Raw genomic sequence first — 27,089 nt, 5'->3', positions numbered from 1 at the left:
ATCATGTCATTTTCTACAGAGCTAGATGGTAGACCTAAGGTATTTGAGCTTTTATAGCCTTAAAATTTAATTTGTTTTAATCCCTAATCTCTCAGAAGCAGTGAAATTTCTTATGTAAACCTGCTTTCATCACAAAATCAAAAAGCTCTTCGATCTTTCAAAAGAAAGGGACTTCAGGGAAGTAGAGAACAGCAGATGAACTGGAAGGCCAGAGGATTCTAGGATTCCTAGCCAAGGCTTTAGAGAAAAATTGCAGGTGCACATTCTACTTTTGTTTTTATATTCTTTGAAGGGCTTAAGTTCCCATCTGTGTCTTTTTATTAGAGTAATTTTGTGTAGCAGGTGCACCTTTATTTTTAGGGCTTGGAACTTGCCTTTGTAAGGTCCATTGTGTTTCCTTCAGGATAAAGAGAAACTGGAAATCTGCAAGCTGAATGATCCTCCATCGGCGGAGACGGTACAAGACATGATCAAATATGCCAGGAACGTGATTGAGGAATTCAGGCGAGCCAAACACTACAAATATATCCTTTGTCTCACCCTGACTCCTCTGGCTTGGTATGTGACATAAAAATCTCACCTGCTGGACTTCAGAAGTACTTGCAGGAGAAATACACTGACCAGTAGAAATTAAGCTTACCTCTGTCCTCTTTGTGTCTGAAGGCATTACCAGGTAGTTATATAATGAGAGGCCATCTATTTATTGGGTTCCTTGACTTCTTCCTACCCCCTGGTGAATTACTGGAGATCTGTGAGCTCAGCCTGGACAAGATGGGTGCAGTGTTTGAAGACAGTAATGTTTATATGTTACATATGATGTACCAGGCCATGGGTGTCTGTCTCTACGTGCAGGACTGGGAAGGTGCACTGCGTTATGGGCAAAAAATTATCAGACCATACAGGTAAATATGAGAGAGTTTTGGTTTTTTTTAGTGCTTTAATTCAGTAGTCTGAAGAATTAAGACAAGTTTGGGCAGAGATCACTTCTCTCAGTATGTGTTGTATAAACATGCTACCTATGATATCACTACTCGAAAAGGAACATTAAAATGCTAGGACAGTCTTTAGTTACTATCAAAATGTGGTCTTCAGTGTAGAAGGACTGACTTTGAAATCCTTGCTTTGAGTTCTTAAAGTAATTTTGTGCCACCGTGGGTGCTGTGGTAGTTCCGCTTAGCTAGAAAAACCCTGATTTTCTTAAATATCCTAATCTTTTACTAAAGCAGAGCTTCAAATTGCATCTGCAGTCAATATTTTGTATAAGGTCATGGAGGCAAAGTCTGTGTTGTCGTCAGCCTTCCGCAGTGTCCCAGTCCTTTCTCTGTGCAGTAGCACAGTGAGCACGGCTACAGGAGAGCAGAGCCCTGTCCCTGGGCTGGGGCCGAGCGGCAGAGGGAGCTGAAGCCGAGCTCAGCTCCTGCGCTCGGGGGCGGGGAGTGCCCCAATGTCCCTGATCTCCGCTGCCCTAGAGCTGGGGGCGTGGGAGAATGCACAGGCTGAAGCCCTGTGTGGGGCAAGGCAGCACACACAGCTTCTGCAGAAAAAATACTCTTTCTGATAAAATTCTCTGTGTTTTTACTGTAGTGATCTCTTTCATTAGAGCCAGCCAGTTATGCACTGTGTCTGATCCTGCCATGAATCTCCCAAACAGATTCTCGTCTTGAGACATGACTTTCTTGCCAGCTGGGGGGAGCACAAGAAAAGCTCTCCCTTTGGAGCAGATGCCAACATAAAGTCACAGATCACTTGGCAGAGAGCAGTGATACAAAGAAGGAGCCAACATTCTCCGTCTGGGGGCTCAGTACTATTTATCTTCCCTGGGACTTGCCCAGCTCCTCTGGCTCTGAGCCTGGCATTCCAGGTCAGCTCTGCTGAACTGGACTCTGCTAGCTCAGTGTGTGCGAGTACAGAGTGGCATGTGTGCCGTACACACTGCGGAGGGCCCCTCGCTTTCCATTCCACCAACTATTGTACAATTCACAGAGCTACTTCTGCGAGTGCAGGGTGGCTCCAAAAACTCATAACAATGCAGTCTCTTTCTGTAGCTGGCTAGATTAAAACTAGTGGCAGAAAGTCATTGCCATCTGACAGCTGTTCAGAGGCATATGGTAGTTTCAGTTCAATTCCCAATTGACAGGCGTCCCCATCCTAGACACAATTGGCACTGACTCTTGGCAGTCATGGCAGAGGGGATGAGCAGTGAATGGGCAGGGGCAACGAGAGGCAGCTTCTTGCCCCCTGAGAGGGAGACGGGCTGGGAAAATGCAATGAAACTGCCAAGTTTGATAAAGCTGGTTTTCTTTCTCTCCTGCAGTAAACATTATCCCTCCTACTCGCTGAACGTTGCCTCCATGTGGCTGAAATTAGGGAGACTGTATATGGCGTTAAATAACAGAACGGCTGGAGTTAAAGCCCTGAAGAGGGTATTTATTTCCTGGTTTTTTCATTAATACCAGTTCAGACATGGGGTCATTGAAACACTCTGTGCTTCTCTGTCAGTAAGCCTGGCTTGGTGGGAAATGCACCATTTGTTAATATATTTGGTTACTGGATTTTTGGCTCGGATTTGATTTTTCTAGAGATGTAGCATAGGTCTGCTCTAGCAGGCAGGGAGTTTTACCTTTTTGCAGTGGGCTGATACTGCAGCAGCTGGAGTGAGAATTATGCATAAATATTTGCTCCAAGTTGTTCACTGAGCTAGAGCTGCACTAGTGTAAATGAAGCAGAACTATAGCTTCTCCTCATTTGCTGGGTAAGGACAGAAAAAATGCTTGGCTCTTATAAAAGGCACATAGTGTTTCATTGAAGTCTGTGATTTCTATATCCAACTTAAACTAGGCATGCTTTTGGCGGTTATTTGTTCTGGAACCAATTGATTTTTGCATAGCTGAAGGGAATTCAATGCATCTGGTAATGCTGAAATTGGCAAATACAGCATTTGGTTTTACATTTTTCTTCACCCCTTTTTATTAGTCTGTTCCTTATTCCTTAGCTTTTTATTCTTTTATTTTTTTATTAGTCTGTGCTATGTTTCTTGACGTTTTCCCCCCTCTTGTTGTTGGACAGAAGTTTATTTTAGTTTCTTAAGCATCAGTGACTACTGTAGCATATAATGGCTCATGGAATGTCACAATGTATTTATTTTTTCATCTTTTTAGATGCTGGCAAGTTTTTAGCCAGCAATAACAGAGGCATCCAGCCATGGTGGCAAGATGCTACAAGAATATATGCTCTAAAATTTAACTGTTACCTGGTTTGAAATTAACATAGGTTTTCCTTCCCTGTGGTGTTAAACCTTTGAATAGAAATGGGAACTGTGCCAGTAAGAGCACGGGATGGGGGGTAGGGAACTGTTAGGTAGATTTGTTGGCAGAGTTAGTTTCCTAACACAAACATTTTCTAATGACTCACTTCCAAAAGCTGTCTACAGGAACTGCCCAAAGTTATCCCAGCCCCTTATGTTTGGGATTTAGTGGAAAAACAAACCCATTGTTCTCTGTCAGTTTGTGAGCAGCTCATCCAGAAGGCCCTCCTTTCTTCTTTCAGGCAGGAGGAGGAGTGGAGTTATTTCTTGCTGCTGCTGAGGTGGAACCAAAAGCCTTTGCTGTATTGACTTAACAAATACAAGAGCATAATTGCATAAAAGTTTCCCAAGGAGAAAATGACTAAATGCTCAGAGGGCTATTCCTTGTTCTGTCTTTAAGTATTTTCAGACTTACACTGAACTTGCTTCTAGTTCTGTCTACTGCTGCCTTTCATCACATCTGCTTGGGGGTGCTGCTGTCCTTTTCTCAAGTGGAAACCTTGCCCCTGCACACACACTGCCATGAATGTGGGTAATGGCAGGAAAAGTGCAAGTCAGGGGGTTTGGCTGCCTGCAGTGTTCACTCTTAGGACTGGAGCAGGCTGTAGATGAAATAGCAGGGAGTCGAGCAGTGTCGGTCTGAACCGGACAGGATTTCACTTTTTGCCTAAGACATTGCTTCCTTCCTAAAGTGTTAGTAGCCCCTGGAACCAATGGAGGGTTTACAAAATCAAGTTTGAAGTGCCTTAATGTAACTTCTGCAGCAGGCCTGCACGTGTGACAGATGAAGGATAAATTGGTAGGAACACAGCTCACTCTGAGGACTGGCTAAGTCCTCTGCCAGAATATTACCCATCGCACTTGCAGTTTTCTGTCCTGGAGCTGGTTGCATTCAAAGTAGTTTTGTCAGGAATATCATTTTGAAAGTTGCTTTGGGCTCCTTTAAGATCAAAGATGTATTCTCTGAATGTAAAACCTTTATTACTTAGTTTTGAATTTCATTTTATTTCCTACTGGGTTTATGAGTACAAGGGGACAAAAAGTAGCTAGAGGTGTCAGACTGCTTCAAACCTCTAAAGAGAGTATTTATAGCCTGGTGTTATATATGAATCAATTGTGTGAATATTTTTTTTTTCTTTTCATAGGCAATTGCTATCATGGAAGTAGCACATGGGAAAGATCATCCATACATTTCAGAGATCAAAAAGGAATTAGAGGACCACTGAGCTTTTGAATCTATGCAATCCTTCAAACCTTTATTTAAAAAGCCTTGTTATGGAAACCTTCAGGAGTGCTTTGAAAAGCGGTAGAGTGAACACAGTTCTGTCCTATAATTGGAATGACAAACACACTTAGGCCTAGCTTCCTAGCTTCCACCCATCTACAATTGCCTTTTTTTTTTCTTTTAAGGAAGCATCCATGGTTTCTTGAAGGTTATGCCTTCTGACAGTTCATGTGCAAAAGTGGCCATTTTCTTCTTTAGGGATTTCAATGTGGATCTTATTTGTGTAAAGTCAATAAAGTGGTCTTGACCCCTCTTGATTCCACTTATACACTTAAATGGGTGCAATAGTTTTGTGACATCTACTTTTGCCTAAATAGTTTTGTTTAATCTGACAAATTAGCAAAAGCTGTACTTTTTTCTGTTCTGGTTTGGCATCCATTTCCTTTTTTCATGAATCATTTTTGTTTGCAGTGGCTTAGCTGAGAGAAAGGGGAAGTGGGTGATGAATTCTGCGCATTTCACAGGAAAGCCACCACTGTTCCCTCAGCCAGTTATTCTACAGGTGGGGATTCATCACAGTAAGGACCTAGAGCTTAGCACATCTTGTACAGAGAATGCTGGCACCTATCTCGGAGCTCAAAGGCTTGCACAAGACATGAACTATGCAATTTCTGGCTTTTTAGTCCCCTTCACAAGTTGAAGTGAATTTATTGCTCATATTTCCTTACAGCCATACCTTCACCTCCAGTGTATTACAACTATTCTGTTAATATGTTATCAATTACTTTTAAAAGAGGAGCAAGAACATTTTCTGAGGAAAAAGTCCAGGACTTAGCTTTCTCTACCCATATATAAAACATGGGGGTGTTGGGTTTTTTTTCCTCTATTTAGATCAGTTGTAGGAGATTGCTTTTAAGGATGGAGGGGGGAAAAAAAAGAGCGTGGCTGTGCACTTGCAGCACCAACATTTAAATATGGTGCCCAGTAAAAGTACCTGCCCATTCCTTGCTGCTTTCACGGCTTATAAAGTATGATGAGAAAGAGAACACATCACCCTTGAGAACTTTACTGTATTTTCTTTCTTGTAAGCACTGCTCTGAAAATAAAACTGCTAGAACAAGGGTTTGTCAGCTCATTTTGCTGAAGGTTTTCATTGCTCTCCAGCCAGCAGTTGTTGCTGGAGTACATAAAACTGCACCAGATCTTAAAATTCAAGAAAGCCAAGACCATTTAACTACAGCCAAACCTAGGAAGAGGGCACTAGCTGACTATTTTTCTCCTAACTTTATCTTGCCAAGTAAACCCCTGTCCAGGGAAATAGCACCTTTACTTCAGAAAGTCTATCCAGAGCCCAGACTATGCTTCAACACCAAAGAATCTGATGAGCTGAGCATGAGCCCCTGTGAAACCTGGATTACAGTTTACAGAAGGTTATTCAAAGCTCACTGTGGCTCTGGCTGTGCCTATCAGTTTAACATGGGAAACCAACTCAAGTACGGTAGGTGCAAATACAAAACCTTACGCTGGTACAGAAAAAGAACACAAGCATAGTTTTCCTTGAAAAAAAATGTTTTATTGTTTACTGTGAATATGAAGAACAGCCTTACCAAAAAACCTCAGTGACTGAAGACATTCTCATATTTGGAAAAACATATAAGAAACTATTTACACAAAGGCAGTGAAAGGGGTAAAAAATTATTGCAGTCAATTAATGCTGAATAGAACTTTTTATTATAAAAAGAGAAAGAAAAGAAACAGTGCAAAAATACTGTCAAAAGTAATCAGTTCTATACAGAAGATAAAACTGACAAGCATAAGCTTATGTACTGATATGAATAATACATTAGAATATTAAAAAATAGCATGCATAGATTTTTTTTTAAGGCTTTCAATAGCATAGAATAGCTCTGCCATTCAGCCCTAACAGGAGGGAGCAGGGGGCAGGGAGGGCATAAAACTGATGTCTCATTTCTCTACAAAATGTGTACGTACAATGAGGTGGTGAGATCCAGATCACTGTTTTGTGCTAAACTGTCATGAACAGAATTACGGAACAAATGAAACAGGAAGCATCAAAATACTGAAGTAAAACAGGACAGGAAAATCCAGTGACATAAAACTTAAACATGTTATTTCATGTAACATGTTCCACACAATTACATATGGGAATATTACAGTCATCTGCATGTGTAAACTTTTTTCCTTTGTAAAATAATCAAAGAAGGGTACTTTACTAGTGAGGAAAATGTGTTTTCCATATGGAGCAACTGCAACAGGATAAACATCCTATTGACGGTGTTTCTGGCACTAAAGATTTGCCTTCTTTTAAAGACCAAGTAGAAGCAAGAAAATACTTTTATTTAACATACACAAAAAAGAAGTTCTTATATATTAAATCTATAATTAAGCTATGGAACTCACCAACACAGGACATTGTGAAAGCCAGAGGAATAAATGGCTTCTAAAGAAAAGGTAATGTGATTTATTGAAGATGGATCTATCAGTAGATTTACTAAATACAGTAAATGGAATACAACTTTGGCCTCAGGAAGCCCCTCAAGGACTGGCTGCCAGGTGTACTAGAGGGGCTGAGCACCCTTTTCTGGACATGTTCATATTTCTTCTTAAGTGTCTACTACCAGCCCCTGTCTAAGTCAGGGTGTGCCCTTGAACCTGACATGGATATAGTTTGTGGAAAGCTTTCCTCTTTTATGCTGCCTGCATAATCAGGGAACACTACCCCTGAAATGCCTGGAGCTGAGTGTCCAACCACTGAGTCCTTACTCAGGTGATTTGGAAGAGTAAAACTGTTAAGCACTCTAGTTCAGGGATCAGTTGCAGTATTAGTCCTTCCCTTGCTGTTAAATAGTTCTGGGATTCTCCAGTGGAAGCTACTATTTATCATGATTTCCAGTTCACTCTCCAAAGGCAAAGTCCTGGTGTACATGTGGGAAACTCTCAGTGAGGGCGCACATAAAGCAGAGGCAACAAAACTTCAAAGAAATGCCAACCAAAAAATAGCTCAGAGGAACCAATAGAACTGTAATCTAAGATACTCTAAAAACACTGACAAAAATCTATTTACTTTAAATATTTATATAAACACTGCTATTTTTGACCTATGCAATGTTTTGTTTCACAATCTAACAATAGTTTATTTACGTTTAATACCTCCATCTTCTGTTATTTGCCCCACAGCCCAAGCAGCCAGTTGTTCCCTTCCTCAAATCACAATCCCTGCAAACAGCTGCATGTATAGTGTCCTCCTCTCTAAAGACTCATATGGCATCTGTAGTTCCCATAGCGCCAGATTCTACAAGCAAACCTCTCTCTTACTGGCATAAAACCCCATCCCCAAACTCCTTATGACTTTACGTATGTATCAGCAGATTTATATTCATTTTTGTAGAACAGTGGTCAAATGCTGTTTTCATGCAGTTCCTCCTTTCACAGTCAGTTCAGGTATTTGCTCCTGCAATATGATGCAGCCTTTATTTCCTGCAGTAGGTGCTGCCCTAGCATTTTTTTTCCCACAAAGACAAGCAGCAAGATTTGACTCAGACCTCCCTCAGTGATGCATGAGAGCTGCAGATCACAAACTGCTAGCAAGGCTGACAACAGCTAATTCAGTCATCATCTCCTCCCAGGAGACCGGTGGGAAGTCAGCTGTTGAGAATGCAGCATCATCAGTAGCTGCTGAATTTTTCCTATAGATTTTTGCTATATCCAAGTACAAGATTTTCATCAGCATTTATTTCAGAGCTGCTTGTGGACTACACGGACAAAGCAGATGTTGGATCAAAAAAATAATGTTTTGGCTTACAATGAGCATAAGTATTGAAGCACTTAAGTTGGAAGAGAACGAGTAAGTCTGTGTTTTGCCATTTGCATTTCTGTTTGTTTACATGGAAGTAATTTAAAAAGAAAAAAAAAGACTTTTGAAATCATGCAAATATTTAATAATATTTGTAGCTGAGGCAGCTGATTTCCATAAGTGGAACAGAAATGTCCTTCAATATATTTCAAGGACTGTTAGCAACAGGTTGAATAAGTTCTCACAGATGTGTGTCCTGCCAGATGAAATTCATTTAGGGAAAAGGTATTTCTGATGAGGCTGAGCATTTAGGGTTTCTGTATAACTATAAAGGAAAATTTTTGTGGGAACGAGCTTCATCTTTTCTCAGGTAGTCAAGGACAAGAGGTGCCAAAACAGGCCTTAGTAGGATCTGGAACAAGTAGGACCTCAGCTGTTAATGTCCACCATCCAGGATACCCACCAGCACTGAGCAGTGTCCAAACTCAGCTGTCATCTCTCCCATCCCTGATTGAACAATGGTAGGCATGAAATCTTGGACCTTAACCAAAAAATTGATGCCAGCACCTCAATACTATCATTGGTAACAATTTAAAGAAAAAAAGCAAAGCGTGTTAAATACACATGAAGAGTGCATAAAAAAGGAAAACAGACACAATGGATTCCCAAGCCAGACTTATCCACTGCAAGTTCTGTCTCAGAAAGCATGAGGGAACATAGGCTAAACATGCCACACTGCAATGTGGGTGCCCTGGGAGAAGACAGCTTATGTTAAACTTGTTCCATTCATTGAAGCATCTTTGTGAGATTTTTAGTCTAGACTTTACTCCATGGATGAAACTGGTTTCAAACATTGTCATGCTTTGATGTTAAAAAAACAAGCAACACAACATACAGCAACTCCAAACTGTCCTTTTCTCCTTAAGGACTGTGCTGTTAAAAGTCTGTGGGACAGAAACTAAATAGCACTGTTGCTTTAAGTCTCATGTGTTCATTCCTGCTGTGACTAACAAAATTGGATGCAAAATGCATTTTCCTGTCACTCCCTAAAGGTTAGGAAATACTGCCCAAGCAATTTCGGCCTGATAAAACTACAGCAGGTTCAAAGTCAGAAGGTTCAGTTTTTCCCTTACAGAACTGTGTCACATTTCAACCATAAAACATCGGCATGCTGAGGGTCAGTTGCAAGCTGGGGTGGAAAGGAACCTCTGAAGACATGCACCAGCCCAATTCACTTATGATATTAGCAGATCTACTCAAGATAAAATCTAGCAGGGAAAAATACATTGAAGTCAGATGAAAGGAAAAGTTTAAAATTACCATTCTTTGACAATGAAAGGGAAAAAGTGAGTCACATTGACTTCTATCTACCGTACCAGCCACATTACGGATTAATTAGAAATGACTGTATACTACATGGCCATTTATTTGGCTCATTAATAGGCGCTGAATTAATTTGGAAAGGATTTTTGGTGCCTTTTTCTAATTAATATTTTTCTAAGACAACTATGATGCATCTTTGCATTAAAAACATTTACTTAATTTTCTTCCCTTCAAACACAGCTCTTCATACTCTCTTATGCAGTAACTTTCCTGTGCTCACTGTAGAAGCAGAAGTACACATTTCAGCCAAGAGCAGCTGAATAATAAGACATAGGAACAGATTCTTTTCCCTCCTGATTTTCTACTTCTCATATCCAAGTGGAGCAATGGGACTTGACAGCTCTGAGTTCAAACTTAATTCATCATTAGGAAATTATTCAAAAAGTTATAACGAGATAACTAATTTAATACACTTTGCTTCAAGGTTTATTCCTTGGCTTTTTTCCCAGATATAAAGCATCTCTGTGCAATTATCATGCAGATGCTGCTGAAAAGACTTTAAATGGTTGCTGCTAATTTAACGAGATATGTTGGCAGTGGCAGAAGAAATTAGAGGAAAACTGAAGTTGACTGAAAACTCAACTGATCCCTAAAAAGAACGTGGTCAAGGTATTACAGAAAAATAACTCATCTCCATTTATTGGTAGCTAGAAATCTTCACTGGAATCTTTGTCACCTTGTTAGGTTGTATTGCAGAGATCCAAACCAACACAGTGCAGTTTTAAGCAATTTAAGAAACATTCTAGTACAGAACCTGAGCTTAAGCTCCCACTGATTTTAGTCCCTTTAGTGCTGAAATTCAGAGTGCTTGTAGGCTTAGATCTTGTACACTGACCATGGTTTGGAGGAGGGGATGTAACAGAAAAGCAACAATAGGACTAAAATATTTAAAATTATCTGGGAAAGGGATACCAAGAAAGGTAATTTCACCATGACAGAGTAACTGCATTGCATCACGTGCCCTGAGAGGCTATGAAATCTTCACCCTTGAAAATTCTGAAACTAGACGTGACCCTGGGCAAGCCTATCCAAGTTTAAAGTTAGCAGTAGGGTGAACAGGGCTGGGACCAGAGACATCCCAGGCTCCTCTCCAGCCTCATCCCTTCTCTAGCCATCAGATGATAGTTCACACATGAAAACTAAGGCAACCAGGGATGCCTAATTTAAATGAGATTCCTTTTCTACAGGAGGTGAGCCTCAAGGCAATAATAATTTCAGTGTAATCCATGAGAAGGTGCTTGATTTGATTTTTTTCAGATGCATTTGGTTGAAAATCCTATGCTGTTCAACTCAGTCCACCACAATTACTGAAAAAACTCACTCACTGACTTCAGCCTGTTGTGGGTCAATGCACTTCACCCTACACTGCTTCTTATGAATCCCTTCAAGGGCTGCACACAGCAGCAAAGGCCTCGTTTAAAAGATCCAATATTGATTTTTTCAAACTGTAATTCTTGTGGAATTTGAACAGTTTAGCACACAAAATTCTCTGTCCTCACAATGTCCTGTGTTTGAGCCCTCTGTAATGTGCCCGCCTGCACGTGCAGAAGTTCAGGTCTCAGTGCTGTGTACCCTCAGCTTCCACTCACACAGAGCTGTAGCTGACATCCAGCAGGTCTTGTTTTTGCCACGGAAGCCACGTACCTCCGTCCAGAACGTCCTCACGTGAGAAAAAAGCCCACTGCCAAATAACTGTTCATTTCAGAAGCTGTGTAGCAAAATTAAAGCTAGTAAACTACCTTTACAAAGGATTGCTCTCCTTTATGGGCACGTTACAGTGCAGACCAGTCATGTCAAATGTGGTTCACTTTGAAGGTCACTATAAGATTTACGAGTTATTAAAGTAATTCAAAAGTTATTCCAAGAAAAATAAATTATATCTTGTATAAAATAATCCACGGGAGACTAGTAAAGAACAATAATTCCTTACTTTCAAGACAACTTTAAAAAGTGCAATATATGCACACAGTGTTGTCAAGGCAGTTCTCCTTGCACATCAGTAAGGTTCAGTCAGATCCACAAAGCTGGGTCTGGGATGTTTGAAAAGATTAAATAAGTCTAGAGTTTTGCAGGAATTGTATGAGCACTTGATAAACAAATTTGTACTGGGCTATGGTCTGGATCATAAACACTCTCTGCTCCCGCAGGTGTCTCAGCATCACAGGAACGTCCATTTTCTGTAAAGCAAAGGGGAAAAAAAAGAATAAGGACGTAAGTTCATTAAATCAAACAATTATTGAGATTTTTCAAATGGCAAAGAGGCATCAGGGTCACAAGAACAAAGGTTCCTTGGACAAAACTAAAAGTGCACGCAAATATACTGATCCTTTCACTAAGAGAGAAGAGAACTCATTGTCACCAAAAGATCCAAAAACTCCAACATCTGACCTTCCACAGCCAAGTCTATGTTAGCAAATAATACTCCAGGAGAAATAACTCTGTAAAGTGAAACAAGGACCCATTATCCACAATACATGTTTTGCAGACTTTAGGCCAGCAGCAGTTTGTTGCCATCTACTGAACATCCACTAGCAGCTGGGACATGTTAGGTGTTCTCCAAGAAGGCATCTTCCAGTTTGGTTCATCCAAACAAAATTCACTTGTCTGCCCTGAAAAATGCTCTTCAGCAGGAACTAAAGTACAGTAATTAGGCACGGATAAGGAGATTCACTATGAAAGTACATCCCTAACCCCATGGAGCACACTGGGGCACAGGCACCCTATAATGATCTGAACTCAAAACCAAATGAGTTGTGTGAAACAGAGGCCCATGAGGTAAAGCATTAAAAATCACTGCAAATTTCATTAGGTGCTATCATTGGATCTCTGGCATTTAAGGAACAAAAAACCTGTGATGCTATTGTGTTTTATCTGTTACAACAGGTACACAAGCAGCTATTCAGAATTCATTGAGCCATGAAGCTCAGCCTGCCAGGCTCAAATTCAAACAGCGTGTAATATGACCCAAGATGAGGGATACAAATTTTCTATGGCAGCAGTAAATGTAAGCACTAAAATTCATGCTGTTTTTGAGGAAGCTCTTAAGCAGTTCAAGATACAAAACTGAAGAACAGCTACCGTATCAGATGACATAAGCTCCACTTTGTAATGCCAGTTTGCCATTACAGAAACACAAAAAGGAACTTAGAAAATTTGAGTAAGATTGCTGCTAACCCTTGGAGGCCCAACTGAGCATGGAATCTGCTTCCAGACACATGGGAAGTTTCCTGGAAAGTTTAAAATAAAAGTCACGCTGCATATCCATTTCTGTCCATATATATAAAACCCAGAATGTCCATTCCATGTAAACAAGTCTTAACTCATAGGCTATCACTTTCTGAAAACAAGGCCAAATATTCTGCCACATACCCCAACAAGTTGTTATAAAAGGACACCTCTAGAGAGTCAACAAGTATAAAAATTTGTGATGAGTAATGCCATATTATTATCAAACGGGTTCAAAGAAAAATGTAAGCTCTTTCCAGTTAACTTGGCCAACTTGGAGAAAGCCTCCCTGTGGACTCAGATGCTTGCAAAAGCCACACGGTCCTTGCTGAGCAGAGTCATGTAGAACTTGATCTCACCTGAAAAACTGCAACAAAAATGCAGGCCAGCTTCGACCTGCACACCATATTTCTCTCTTGGCAGTCTGGTGCATGACAGCTCATTGATTTTTAGTGGACACACAGTGATCCGTGCACCTCCTCAAAATGGAGATGACTTCACCTTCTCAGAAATGAAAGAAAACTCCATCCTGTCTATTAAACCTCACTATTTATAGCCAACTTAGCATTTGACTCCAGGTAAGGAGTCCCTTAAACTCACCTTCATTATGATGTACATGTCCAAAAAAAAAAAAAAGGGCACATAATGCTTTGCTAAGCTGGCACTTGTAAACAGAACAAACGAAAATGCCACTCATTTCTAAAACTCCCAAACTAAAAGACCTCCCCTTTGAAAACATGCTGCAGTTGCAATCATGAGTTAATGTCCCAGTGCCAAGTCTGAACTAAAAGTTGATAGAGCAGGATCTCAGTTACTTTCCTCTACTACATGTCTACAGCAGCAAGGATGTAATGATGTGACATTTACTTGCTATGCAGCAGTGACTGAAATGCTATCCCTGCAATGAGATACACAGCTTTAGACTCAACCAGCCATTGCCCAGAAGCCACAGTGACTGAAGCTGTATAGATTTTGATTAGACACAGCTTTTTGCCCAAACCTGAAACCTCAGACTCAAGGGTTCTGGTTTTTGTTCCAGCACTACTGCAGACTTTCCAAGATGGTCTGTATGAAGACTGCCAGATTCCTTCCTCATTTTCCTTCATTGCAAAAATGTTGATACTTCTACTTACTAGGACACTTCTGAGGAAATCAACCAATTCCTAAGACTAAAACATTTTAAGTGATAAGTAATTTTATTTCAGGAGAAAACCCTGAATTAATACTACTACAAAATAAACAAGTGAAAAGGAACCATCTCTGTGCAGAATGGAGTATCTGTGACAAACCAAAAGCATACTGTTTTGATTTTTAATCTTTTTTTTTTTTTCAATTAGGTTTTAACAAACCAAAAACATTAACTTAGTACAATCTAGAGCAACAAAGCCCTTAAGGAAAATTTTATTTAATATTAATGATGATTTTCATTATTAATCAAGACAAAAGAATCCTTTAATTAAGGGACATCAGAGAAATCCTTATTGAGCACTACCATCAGGTCCTAGAGAAGTTGATGAAAATTCTTATGAATGATGTCAAGGCTAACCCCCATGCTCAGATGCTGAGGTACTGCCTTTATCTTCACTTGCTACTCAGCTACTCTTTCCCAAATGGGTGACTTCTGTAAACCACAGACAAATGGAGGTGGCAGACAGTGTTACACAACCCTTAATGTTTGTTTCCGTGCATATACAGAGGTTGCTACAAAGTAGACACAGCTACACTGATGGTCACAAGCAATTCAGGGACAGCTCTTCAAACTCTCCAGCTTTCCTCTGGCATGCAGAAATTTCATGGCTACTGTGTGCACAACAGAAGCAGTCACTTCCAGGTGCCAGTGCATAAGGAAGGTCAAGCAGGCTCAAGAGTCGGAGCCATCATCCCACACAGGAGCAGTTTCTGAGCAGCAGTCAGCATAGGAAGGCTGCTGGGTTCTCAAAATGCATACCTGTGGACCCTTTCTTGTCCAGGCCACCTCCTTCTTTTCCTTCCTCACCCTCCTGCCTCCCCCGCAAATAAAAAGCAAAGGAAAAAAAGTGTCAGTAGTGACATCGATCTACAGGACAGTGGCACCTCTAGTGACGCCCAAGCAGAGTTGGAGGAGGCTTGTCTGTCAGCTGACCTGGGCCCAAGATCTCTAGCCATCTTGTAACTACAGAGTGATGAGCTGCTGGAGTCTTCAGTCTTCCCTGAACTCATTCAGTGGCTGATTACTGGGAGAGGCAGATGATATATGTCTATTTGTTACTCTTGCTGCATTCCTATCTCTACAAATGCTCTCTCATAGAGCATTTTCTTTGGCAAGAGAAATCCCTGGTTTCCATAGCTGTCATGAAAACTGTGTGTCACGTTGTTAGTTAAGATGCGATGTTCTTCCTAGACAGTTTCTCAGTGACACAAATGAAAAGCAAGTTGCTACACATGGTTACTCTACTGGTGATCTTATTCTTAACTCCAGACTGTATTACTCGTCATATTGTCTGCAAATCTTAAAGCCCTATTCCCCATTGGAATACATATACACATCTTATTCTTAAAACACAGTTAAGTTTCATTCCAGGTGAGATTAAGGTCCATATGAGAAAGAGGAAGAAGTCTAAAGAGCAAATTTAGAGAGCAGAAAACTTTAGTTAAAAGAGCAAGGACATTATTCTCTAGCCTCTTTCAGGTACTCCTTGTAAACATGCTGTCTCTAGACTTTTAATTAAATACAGGTATAAATTAGACTAAATTCTTAAAAGAGAGAAGAAAAGCCTAATTTTGAATGCATTAGAATAATCCTAATAAAAAATGCATAAAATCAACTAAACAGAAAACTACAACAAGTAACCTTCCATGGGTAATCTCTGCCTGTTACATTTAAGGCTCTCACATTGCTCACAAAGGTAGCAGAGAAAGAAAGCACTTCAATGCCTTTTAATTTTAACCTCAGAAATGTATCTAGTTAGTCAAGGAACGAGCTCGGGTCAGGGGTTTGTCCTGCAAAAGAAGCTGACTTACTTCATTATGCTCCAAGCACCCAATCATCAGTTCTGTTAGGATAACCACTCCAGTCCTTCCTACCCCTGCGCTGCAGTGAACCACAATGGGAGGGTTGCAGGTGTTGCTGCTGTCCAGCACGCTGTTGGTGTGGCGACGCACCGACTGTATCTCCTCCAAGTAAGCTGCAAGGTAAAATGCAGGCAATGTTGCAACATCTATATGTCTAAACGTAAAATTCGACAGGGGGAAAGGGTGAAAGAATGTGGAAAAGTCATTCTTTACCTAAGTGGCAATAATTTACATTTTTACAACATACTAATTATTTTGGCCAGGGTGCATGGAACAGCACTGCATCCAGCAAGTACCAGCTGGGTGTCAATTATTACTTGGGAGTCTGCTCCTTTAAATTAAATAGTTCTTTTAAAAAATTAAATTCTGTTTTCCCCCTTGCAAATCTCCAGGTCCCCTAAGCAGATGATTCTAGACATTACTTACAGCAATTCCTGCTATTAACAGGCTGGGATCAAAACAACAGCTAAGTCCTACTGAAACTGCTGCCTGTCAAAGCCAGCATCAGATGGGAAACAAGCATCCAGCTGCCCGTTTCCTCCCTTCCTTCTCCCTTCTAGACTGAGATGGAATCTCACCCACCTGCTCAGGGTTTGTTTCTCAATAGTTATTATGAGCTCTTCTGGGAGATCACTGCCTTAGTTTTCCCTGAAGCCATTTCTAGAACAGTTACACTGTGTGGCTGTCCTAGCCTTGTTCAACACAACACATTCTACTGTCAAACTGCACCGAGAACCTTAAGTACTGGAAGCTTACTTAGCTTCTCAGCAGTCAGAGTGGGAAGTGAGACCTGAGGTGAACTCTCCTGCACTGACTATTGATGTCATGGCACTACAGCCTAAGCTGTCCTTTCACCACTGGCAGGATGCAGCTGGAGGCCTACCAACATCAGAAAAGCTGAAATTTTAATGCACAGTGAAATGGGACCGTAAGTGGTGGCACGTAATGGGAGAGAGGAAATGGGGACAGTCAGGTTCCAATTACTGCCATGCCCAACCACAGCTACAAGAGTTGGTAAGAGAAACAAAGTACAGAGCAAACTAGGAATTGGGCAATAGCTTTTCCTTAAAGACAGATCCCTTGGCACTCCTCTGCTGAAGCCAAAATGTCATTTTTTATTTTTTTTTTTGCCCTGGTGACAGAACTGGGAAAAGAAGGACACGCTATTTACATCAAGCTTGTACCATGCAAAAGAGAATGGACCACTAAAGGACTGTAGCTGTGTCAAGACTGAAGTAGAACTAAAGGACCTTCCTGAGAGGGGACTTAGCTGCCACAGAGCTACACTGCAGCTGCAAAACTTTCAGGAACTAAGAAGGCAGGCATCATCAACATGTCAGTACACCATGTACAGGCTCCTTCAATGTTAATTTAAAGAAATCTGTATTAATTTAATTTAAAGATTCTCTGCCATAGTGCCAGATATGTCACTTTAGTTAAATAATGGTTGAATTCCTATTACTTAATATGGAAATATACATTACTTATTAAGAAGCGGGGAGTGTTATTCACACATTACAGATGAATATAATGGCTGTATTTTCAGAAATGCATGAACTAGCACCATAAGTTATTGGGAAGGCCCTTGAGCATCACATGTGGTTAGAAAAGTGGTATCAAGTTCAAACTTAATGCATGTGTGTCAGAGGCCTCTGCTATTTTGCAACAAGAAAAACTGGAGGAACTGCACCATATTTCACTAAAACCTGATCCTCTCTTACCTAGACCTCTCTAATCACATTTGTGTGCAGCCTAGTACCTCCTACACTCATTAGGTGTCTGGGAAGTGGTGATAACTTACACTGACAGATCAGCCAGCAGAGGTATCCTATTATTTAAAATTTCCTGAGTCTTTGGCATTGCTGCTGCCTTGAATTATTCCTCTTGTTAATCACCTTAGCTGCTACCTCTTGAATCCCACTTTTTTTCTCCAAATTGCAGCAAAGTACAATCTAGTTGAGGCCTTTATATGCCACAGCAATAACCATTTAATATCAATCCCAGGTGTAACTGGGTTCAGTGAATTGAATTCAGCGTGAGCAACCTTCTCCTTGATGTATTTTATCATGCAAGATAAAGAAATCTTACATAAAAAGCCTTGGACTTCTTCTGGACACCCATGGTCTGGCCAGTCAGTATACTGCAAATGCCACACTGTCCTCTCTTGTCCAGAGAGAAGATGCTTGACCTTCAGACCAGTAGTTGCAAAGCAGCCAGAGTCTGTGCGGAACTTTGTTGTCACCTTGAACTTCCCATAAGTGGCTGAGCTGTGCTTAGAGCCCAGTTTAGGCCAATAACGATGGCTCTTACTTCTTCCTCCCTCCTTAAAAACAAAACAAAACAAAAAGTCATTAGTTCCTGCAATTATAATTCTTTGTAAACAGAGGACATAAAACCGAAGATAAGCCAAATATTCTTATTGCAAATTACTGGAAGAGCAAGGAGCATCCCACAAAGTAAAGAAAAATATCCATTAACACTTAAACCTCTCAGCCATGTAATATTTGAAAGTGTAAAACTGCTTTGAAGAACAACCTCTTGTCTTGTGGCAAAAGATAGCTACTGCCTGCAGCACCTTGGTAAATATTTTCCCCCTGGGGAAGCCTCTCCTTTAAATGAAGGGAGATTCTCTCCAGCGGCTTCTAGGTATCTGCTCTTGATCAGCCTTGGGAACTAGACAGTGACTTGATGTGCTCTGCTACTCCCTGTGTTTGCTGAAAACAACCAGGCATAAAGCTGAAAGCTGTGTTAGTTAACAACGCGTGTCAGTTTTTATAACATATCACATAGTTCTTGGATTACAGTAGAAATAACTGTTTTGCTTGGCATTAGAATAAAAAAGTTGTGGGGGATTTTTTTGTTTGTTTTTGTTGTTTGGTTTTGGTTTTTTTTTACATGGACACTTCTATGGAAACAACAGCTTCTGGTCTCTTTTCAGCTGATAAGAGTGATAGTATGCAGAACTGGCCTTGGATGGTGTGGAACTCTGTGTCATTTTAACCAAGAGCAGTTCAGTGCTCTCACATTCCAGTGGAAACATCTTTGTTTGGCTTGGCCAAAGCAGGGGCAAGGGGGGCTTCTGCTTGTTTGCTTTAGCACTTGCCAAACTGAGTATCAGAATGCTACAAAGTATAGTATGAGAGAAGTACAGGCATATGTTCAAACAGAGTTATAGGAAAAAGGGATGTTGATAGAAAAAACAGGTTACTGGAGTGGGAAGCAATGATAACAGGAGATTTGCTCACATCAGGAAGAACTGTATGCTGTGATTTCACGTACCTCTTCAGCTGTGACCATGGCTATAACATTCACTCCCTGTTCCCACACCATCTGCCAGAAGTCATGGCATGTGTGTGGCAGAGGTCCTTGGGTAGCAATGTAGTGCCATTCCTCTCCACCTACAGTAACCTGGGAGAAAGGAAAAAAGCCGAACCAGTCAGTGCCCAAATTCTCAGCATCACCTGTGCCAGAACCACCTTTTAAACAAGAGACTATAATGAAATCTTTACTTCTTTGTTCTTCTGCTTTTGTTCAAAATTTTCAGCAAAAATCATCCTTTTGATTAGATCAAATCTGACAAAACATAATCTTCAGTGCTTCCACATCCTGTCTTGATGCTCATAAACATAAAGCTTTGACCTAAATGCCATCTATCTTTCTTGCCATTCTGTCTGGATCATACACACAAAAAAACCCAAACAAACAAACCAGGGAAAAAAATTTTTTTTTGAGACCCTGTTTCTGATATGTCTTAAGTACAAACAAGCAACTGACTCACATCCCTGGCCTTGGTGACAGACCCAAGATGAAAGAAAAGCTGAGGACCAGAGGAAGCGCATATGTGCATTAAAAAGGCATCGCACTGCTTGCAAATTAACACATGGTAGTGCAGAATGTAAATAACACTCTGCATGAGGAGCTAAAGGCCTCTGTTGTTTAGGACCTCCCTCGATTATTTTCCACTCAGACAAAAAGTAATTTATTAAACAGACTCTTACTACACTGATCACTGTTGAAGATGCGGCCAAGCCGTTCCTAGAGGACGCAGCTATGCCCACACTTTGTACATAACAGAGCTCAACAGGCCTGTTGCCAGCCACAGATGAGATCAAGACAGGCTCCATTTCGAGTTACTCTTCCTCATTTATCTTGGTTTTTTCTGTTCAGAAGCTGCAAATGACCATACAGTAAATCCAGTGCATTAAATGGCTTTCAAATACCACGAGAAATTTAAAATTATCTAAAGCTGTAGTCATGCAAATCTATTTCCCAATACATAACTGGTTTACCAACCACATCTGACAGAAATATTTGTGTATTGCATGATGGTGAGTAATGAAATTCTTTTTAAAGCACTAACACACAGATTTACACACTATAAATCATATAGTGCCCTAAACAGACACAGCATTACCTTGGAGTTAGCCAGTGTAAAACACTACTTCATTTAATTGATGGAGGCAGAAAGTTATACTTGTGCAGTTAAAAAAAAAAGTCATTTGTGTATAAAAAATTATAATTTTATGACATAGTTTGCTATACACAAGGTTTGTAAAATTTTTTTTAACATTTTAGGTAAAAAGTCAAAGTGCTTTCAGAGCTACTACATATCATTTAAAAATATGCTTAGCAGCAAAACCAGATGAACTAATTGTTTTGGAAAGTTGAAATATTTTTCCTTCTCAGGATAAGGCCTCTTACTTCTGTGTATTAGCCCAGAGCCACTTCTTGCAAAGTTATAAATCCCAGAGAAGATTTACAACTGAAATGCTGACGTGTCCATAAATATCAAGGTACTGGCAGACAGTGCTACAAGGAACAATCAATAACTCTGACAGGTTGAACCATATAATGTGTTTGAGGTACAAGTCTTTGAATACATTTTCAGAAATAGAATCAGTTTATTTGTTAGTGAAACAACTGTTCATTAAGTTGAGATGCTTGGGGTTTTACACCAGTAACTAACAGTTTCTGTATGATAAGTTTTTCACTTCATTGAAAACCGTTTGACTCTCTACATCAGCTCCTTTTCTTATTTCGTACTGTGCAGGTTTGGTTTTTTGGGTTTTTTTTGAATGATGGTTAAAAGCTGCAAGACCAATGCAGGTAGACTCCTCAAGTTCTTGTACTATAAACTGCCCAGCACTAAGCAACATCTTGCACTTGGACTCATGGCCTTGTGCTTGCTCATCTGCAGTCATGAGTGCTGGCATAGCATTACTGAGCTTCTTAAGTTAATACTGGCATGACCAAACAGTCAGATGAAGTGCTCTTAAGAATTTTTTTGCTTAATCCACAAATTTAATTCCATTTTTTCTCTTTGGTATAGATGTTGATCTTCATATTTTAGCAGCAATGATCAATGGTAAATAAGCACAGCATTATTGTAAAACTGTGGGGCTCACAGACTGAGGTAGTGGGAGCTGGAATCCTCCAGGCATGGATCTTATCAGGATGATAGAGGAATTTGCTTTGTCTACTGACTTCTGGTCCAAATATCCAGCCTCCTGGCACATGGTATGAAAGGACCATAAATAGTCTGAAGGGAGCGGGATGCCTGGAATGTTTACTGCATTCTAATGCCCTAACTGCAGGAAATTAAAAATTAAATATTGGGCTGAAAACACAGACACACACTGTGCTACTGAGGTAAATTTCACAGATGTGATTTCACCTTCTAAGCAAAAGCACATCTGCTTGGCTTCTGCTTGCGCCGCTACGAGTGCAAGAGGGAAATACTGCCAAGGCCCTCTGTCAGGCATCAGAACATCACTGCCTGTTTCTGGGTGCTCTATGGATGCGAGATATGTGTGTGTCCAACACATCAAGTAAAATGTGGACTCAAAACTAGCCAAGGAAAACTCTTTTCTGGCTAGTACTGCTTCGTGGGCATAATGAAGGAATCCTTTTTTTTTTTGTTTTGACCTCCTATAAAGTAGGTGAAAAATTTTGGGCTTGGAAATCCACCATCATAGCAACATCTGATTATGCAAAAACTCAGTATCTGCTACCTACCAGGCTATGCAGAAAAGTGATAAACTGCTAGGATCCTGGTTCAGAAATTGTTTTGTATCACCAGGATTTAATACTGTAAATCACAACCAAGGCCAGCAAGTCTCTTGGAACTTTTAAAAGGTTTTTACTCAAGGAAAATATTAATTTAACAGGATGTTTTATTCATTATTTTTGAATTATTTTTTTTTAATTCGAATTTTGACAATGAGAAACAGCAGACAACCCTCTTTAACAACATGAGAATCTCACATGTGAGGCAGAGGACTGCTGTTACTTCTCTCATGGTGCAGTAAAAGCCAGCAGAGGACTTTGCAAATAGTGCTGGAAGCTTAAGAGAAAACAAGCATCTGCAGTCACTGCAGCATAGCGCACTGTTAAAACTTGGCCATGTTTGCAAGTAACAGTCAGATCATACCTTAAAGTATTTCTACATTGAATGAACATGAAATCTGAAATTTCTGGTTAAAAACATAATTTGAAACATGGAAGTTCAATGCAGTTTCCAGTCAGAGATACAGGGAACTTATTAGTAAGGTCAATGCATACTTGAAAAAATTTCTTTTAAAATTAGTCAGCTCTCAGCATGAAAGGAATGAATAAGTTTCTTGTATATATAATTTCAGTATCTATATGAATATGCATTACTCATAATGATATGCCTTTCCTTTGGGCATGGAACTGCATACATGGAGCTACAGTTCTGATTTTTAAAAATCACGTCCTGTATACTAGTAAATTTAAAAAGATTCAATCAAAGTTTGTGCAGTATTCTTTCCAGGGTGCACCAGTCAGCTGTAGGGACTCCTGCATGGGTTGTCGTAATCCCCCAGTGGCCTGCAAGACTTTTGGGACTGATAATTCAGAACACATACTGACTTCTCATTTTTTCTGGTGCAGGGCCACGACAGTCATATTACACTGCAGGTATTGGGGCTGATCTAATGCATTTTCATGAGGCTTAAGCAACATGGCATCTCTTTCTACATTAACCAAGAGATATTCCCCAACCAGCTGGCAGAGCTGGGCATAAAAAAAGCAAGAATGGCTCTCTAAAATGACACCCGAGTCCTCAGCAGTTAAACCAACTTATGCATGATGTTAGTTGAGAGGGGACCTTAGAGACGCCCATGCCGACACACAGGTACAAGGACACATTCTGACCAGGTTACCTTTTCAGAAGCTCCAGAGTTACAGAAAATGCTGCTATGCATCCAGAAATTCAAACAAAGCTTTAGCATACCTCCATTTGCAAAGCAAAATTCGAGAAAGCTTTTACCTTTATGTGTGAAGCATTGATGTAGCCTGTATTATTTTCTTTGGTCGGCACCAGCTCTACTCGGTTCTCCTCGTAAGGAACGACCTCCCTGATGCGATTGCGCTCAGTGTTTTCAGGCAAGGCAGCAGTGGTGAAGATCCCATCTGCCTTCTTCTTTGGAATCTGCTCATATTCTGTAAACACCATGCCCTCTTCCAACTTCCTTCTCAAGATTTTGCACTAAGATTTAACAGAAAGGAACATCAGTACATTCGTTCTTCTGGGAAGATTGATTAACCACTAGACCCATCCATCCGTTCTTTGAATTCCAATATACAGCCATAGCATTCTCTCACTCGCTTCTTTTTGCAGTTATCTGAGGAAATATGACAAACTTATTTCTACTGAATGAAACCACAAGCCAATTTTACAGTTTTACATTCCACCTCCACAATTTTGAACATGGATAGCATAAAAAGCAAGCCTGCGCCAAATACAGTCTTGGTTCAGTAAGAATTTCAGTATGAATATGTGATTTCAACATAATAGATACTTGTAAAAATATTTTAAAAATATTTTTTCAGGAAGAAGATCATACTGTGAGAAGTGTGATGTGGTTCACATTTTCAAAATACTCCCTAACTTGCAAGCATGCAATGTCTGTGGTTGAACACAACCCCAAATATGTACACACAGAGGTTAAGTGCTGCTGTCTGTGTACCAGACAACACAAGGTTGCAAATTTCTATGCAGAAAACCAGGAAGATTCTTTGCAAATATGTTTCTCAAATCTTAACAGCAGCAACTGTTTTTAATTTCCAAAATTCCATACTCATGGAACATCTGTATGTGCAAACATCAGGAGGCAAACAACCTTTTTTTTTCCCCTTGAAATTTAATCCCATTAGAGAAATTAACTGAACTCCTTAGTTATATCAGAAAATGGAAGACAGTATCTAGAGGACTGTAGAACTTCACCTGATCATGTGAAAAATGTGCAAACTGTTAGATTTACGGTTTGATCATGTACACATTGTACAGACAGGTGAAACAGAGAACAGCCTCCATTCTCACTGCCTTCAGTAAGTGTTCAAGACATTGAATGCTTTGCCTGCATCCAAAGACACGCCGGTTTTAACCACAGACCTTTTGAATTAGTGGCTTTGAAAACTTTTAAGAGAAACTTTTTTTCACATTTTAGATCAAATTTTTGTATTTTAGAAACTTCGTGCTCTTGGGAACAAAAAGAATGAGCAACATTTCATGAGCCTCCATCTTACCCTCTCATCCATTGGCACCTTGGCGACTTCATCCTGGCTGTCCTCCGGCACTGGAACCCTAGCAACTGAGAGTCCGTTCAGTGCTGCCAACATCAAGGGCCTCTTCTGGGCCTCCAGGCCTGCCATCTTCTGCTTTTCTAGATTCTTTTGGCAAGAAAAGGCACGTTTTCATCTCTGTGTGATTATTTATAATGCCAGTAAAATGTTGGAATGTTTTTTTAATCTCCAAAATCTGCAACTCTCTGGCCAAGGAATGCAGATGATCACCATTAGCATCGTAAATTCAAATACAACCTCTATTCTTCCTCTTATTCCTCAAAGGCCTGCTCCTACATGAGCACAGAATTTTAATTTCAAAGAAGCAATCCCAGCATGTAATGCAGTTTACATGCCATCAAAAGACATACAAATACAATCTCGAGCATTTTCCTGCAGACATTATTCTGAATGCAGGACACACAAAGCATCACTCTGTTATGTTAAAGTAGCACTACCAAAGCCAAGATGCTTGGAGCATCTCTTAAGAGCAATAATTTCAATCTACTATATCAAACAGTAAAACACAGGCCATTGTTTCTCTTCTGTGATGGTAATACTTAAAATGAGAAGTCTTCTGATGCAGTCAGCTGTTATGGTGATTCACACAGCACCCATGATATATTTTGCACTAAAAACTGAGCTCACATGTCCCAGAAACTGAATATAACAGCAGCCAGGGAGGGATATTGTTTATCATATTCATGCATCATATTATGCTATGACATAGAGAACCAGAGCATGAATTTTAAATTCATCCTGCTGCCCCCTCCTTATGCCACTGGGAGCTGAAGCATCAAAAGAGACAGAGCATCGGCAGAAGTACCCAAATTAGGAACATTTTATTCTATTTCCTTAGCAGTTCTTTCTGCTGGATTTGGAAGGAGAGATAAGTACACGAGATGCCTGGTTTTGGGGCACACATATGGAAGCTGTGGTCACCAGACAAGCCAAGCTCAGCTCCTAGAAACATACTATTGGACCTGAATGCCCTCAGACATATGTAAATGGCTTGATTTTTCAAAAGCTTGTGAGCTTTTTCCTCACCACTGGGTTCCTCCAGAGCACTAAGCAAAATACAAACAAATAAGCAGAACAAAAATCCAAACCCACTCTGCTTTCTTTTCATACTTTCAGAAAGCAGGAAAATGCACGAATTTTTTCTTTGTTTGGGGATTTTATTATTTTTACTACTTCAAAGGTAAAACAGAAAAAAAGTCTGCGTTTAACAGATCAAGGTCATCAAATTTCCATTAATATAACACTTGATTCCCATGACAAAAGGAAGGTCTGCACATGTTAAGATTCCTCATCTAGGCTGAAACTACCTTAAAAGCCTAATGCTAAGACTACCCCTTTACTTTCAAAACAAAAACAAAAAAGCACCTTTTGACCAAAGCATCTGAATGGTTATTGCAGAAGAAGAATATTCAAACAACATCCAAGCTCTCTTCTCACCTTCATTTCCATCCTAAAATCCTGTAGGTTCCTGCATTTCAACATTTTTTCTTTCTTCAGAAGATCAAAAAAGCGCATATATATATATATAAATTGTTATACCAATGCCTATTAATTCACAAAAAGTCATGGTTTATAGTCAAGTATCTATTTCAGATTTAGAGTTTAGGAGTTGGCAAGGAGTAAATTCAGTCTCCACGTTGCAACTTAGTAGCTCAGGTTTGATTCCTAACAATTACATCAGCGTAAGGATCCCCAACAAACAAGAACAACGACGAATATGTTTAGAAAACTTCTTCGAATATACAGTAGTATTTTAAATCTAACTAGTTACTGATCTAGTACATTACAAACTCTTTTCTGCTCTAGACCATTTAGATGCTTCATTCATTTGTTTCAGACCTCAATTCTGAAAACAAGAACTACAGCATACACTTTTCTTTCTGTGACTGCAGTTGTACTCCTCCACAGCACTGCGTCAAGTACGTGTAAGTCACTAAGTGATAAGTACCCCTCATATTTCTGTCATTGCTCACCGGCACCGAAAACTTTAAATACTTTTTATTTTAAATTCATTGCAGTTTTAACAGAACCCTATTTCTCGTACTTGAATGCATTTTTTAAAAAATAAACAGTCCAGATGCTCAACTACACAGCCTCTACATTTGCTGCTTCTGTATTTAGATATCAGGTTCCTCGGTTACTGGCAAAACCAACAATCCATATCCTAGAGCTACCAGGGTTTTATTTAGATAACTATGTTACATAAAGTGGCAGGAAAGGAATTAAAGATCATTCGAAGAAAATCAAGAGTTCCCACTATGTTATGTGATACTTAACTCGACATCCTTGCAAAGAAGGAATAAAATGCTAGCGCTGAAACCAAACCTCCCACCCATCTCGGCAAACACATTTCAGACTCTCCCTGCCCTCAGATCCATGGGGGCTGGAGAGGCGTGCAGGCAGAGGGGCAGCAGGCATCAAGGGGGGCTTTGCTGTCAGCCCCCTCACCACCGGCTCCATGCCCTGCCACCCACCTCAAG

At 40.1% G+C, this 27,089-nt stretch overlaps 2 protein-coding genes across 4 annotated transcripts in view; one reads left to right on the top strand and one right to left on the bottom strand.

Annotated features, from left to right (window-relative positions):
• The window catches only part of SMYD2 (SET and MYND domain containing 2), a 29,477-nt gene extending 23,827 nt beyond the window's left edge, over positions 1–5,650 (top strand). For 2 of the 3 annotated variants that reach the window (XM_039378804.1, XM_039378803.1), the window contains 4 exons: positions 404–524; positions 728–902; positions 2,315–2,423; positions 4,450–4,845. In XM_039378804.1, coding sequence (XP_039234738.1) covers positions 404–524; positions 728–902; positions 2,315–2,423; positions 4,450–4,530 — 486 coding nt within the window. In that variant the 3' untranslated portion in view covers positions 4,531–4,845. Of the gene's footprint in view, positions 1–403; positions 525–727; positions 903–2,314; positions 2,424–4,449 lie in introns of all 3 variants that reach the window. The other variant, XM_027723700.2, reaches the window with a different exon arrangement.
• A 587-nt stretch (positions 5,651–6,237) lies between these two features.
• The window catches only part of PTPN14 (protein tyrosine phosphatase non-receptor type 14), a 112,802-nt gene continuing 91,950 nt past the window's right edge, over positions 6,238–27,089 (bottom strand). The window contains exons 14-19 of the mRNA XM_027723699.2: positions 24,553–24,696; positions 23,294–23,512; positions 19,282–19,410; positions 18,091–18,325; positions 15,952–16,115; positions 6,238–11,903 (exon numbers count right to left, since the gene is read on the bottom strand). Coding sequence (XP_027579500.1) covers positions 11,775–11,903; positions 15,952–16,115; positions 18,091–18,325; positions 19,282–19,410; positions 23,294–23,512; positions 24,553–24,696 — 1,020 coding nt within the window. The 3' untranslated portion in view covers positions 6,238–11,774. The remainder of the gene's footprint in view (positions 11,904–15,951; positions 16,116–18,090; positions 18,326–19,281; positions 19,411–23,293; positions 23,513–24,552; positions 24,697–27,089) is intronic.

The sequence above is a fragment of the Pipra filicauda genome, unplaced genomic scaffold (assembly GCF_003945595.2).
Source record: "Pipra filicauda isolate LSUMZ 115617 unplaced genomic scaffold, ASM394559v2 scaffold147_size4022426_pilon, whole genome shotgun sequence".
Taxonomy (NCBI): Eukaryota; Metazoa; Chordata; class Aves; order Passeriformes; family Pipridae; genus Pipra; species Pipra filicauda.
Note: the sequence above shows the minus strand (reverse complement) of the source record. Positions and strands in the feature narration are given on the sequence as shown.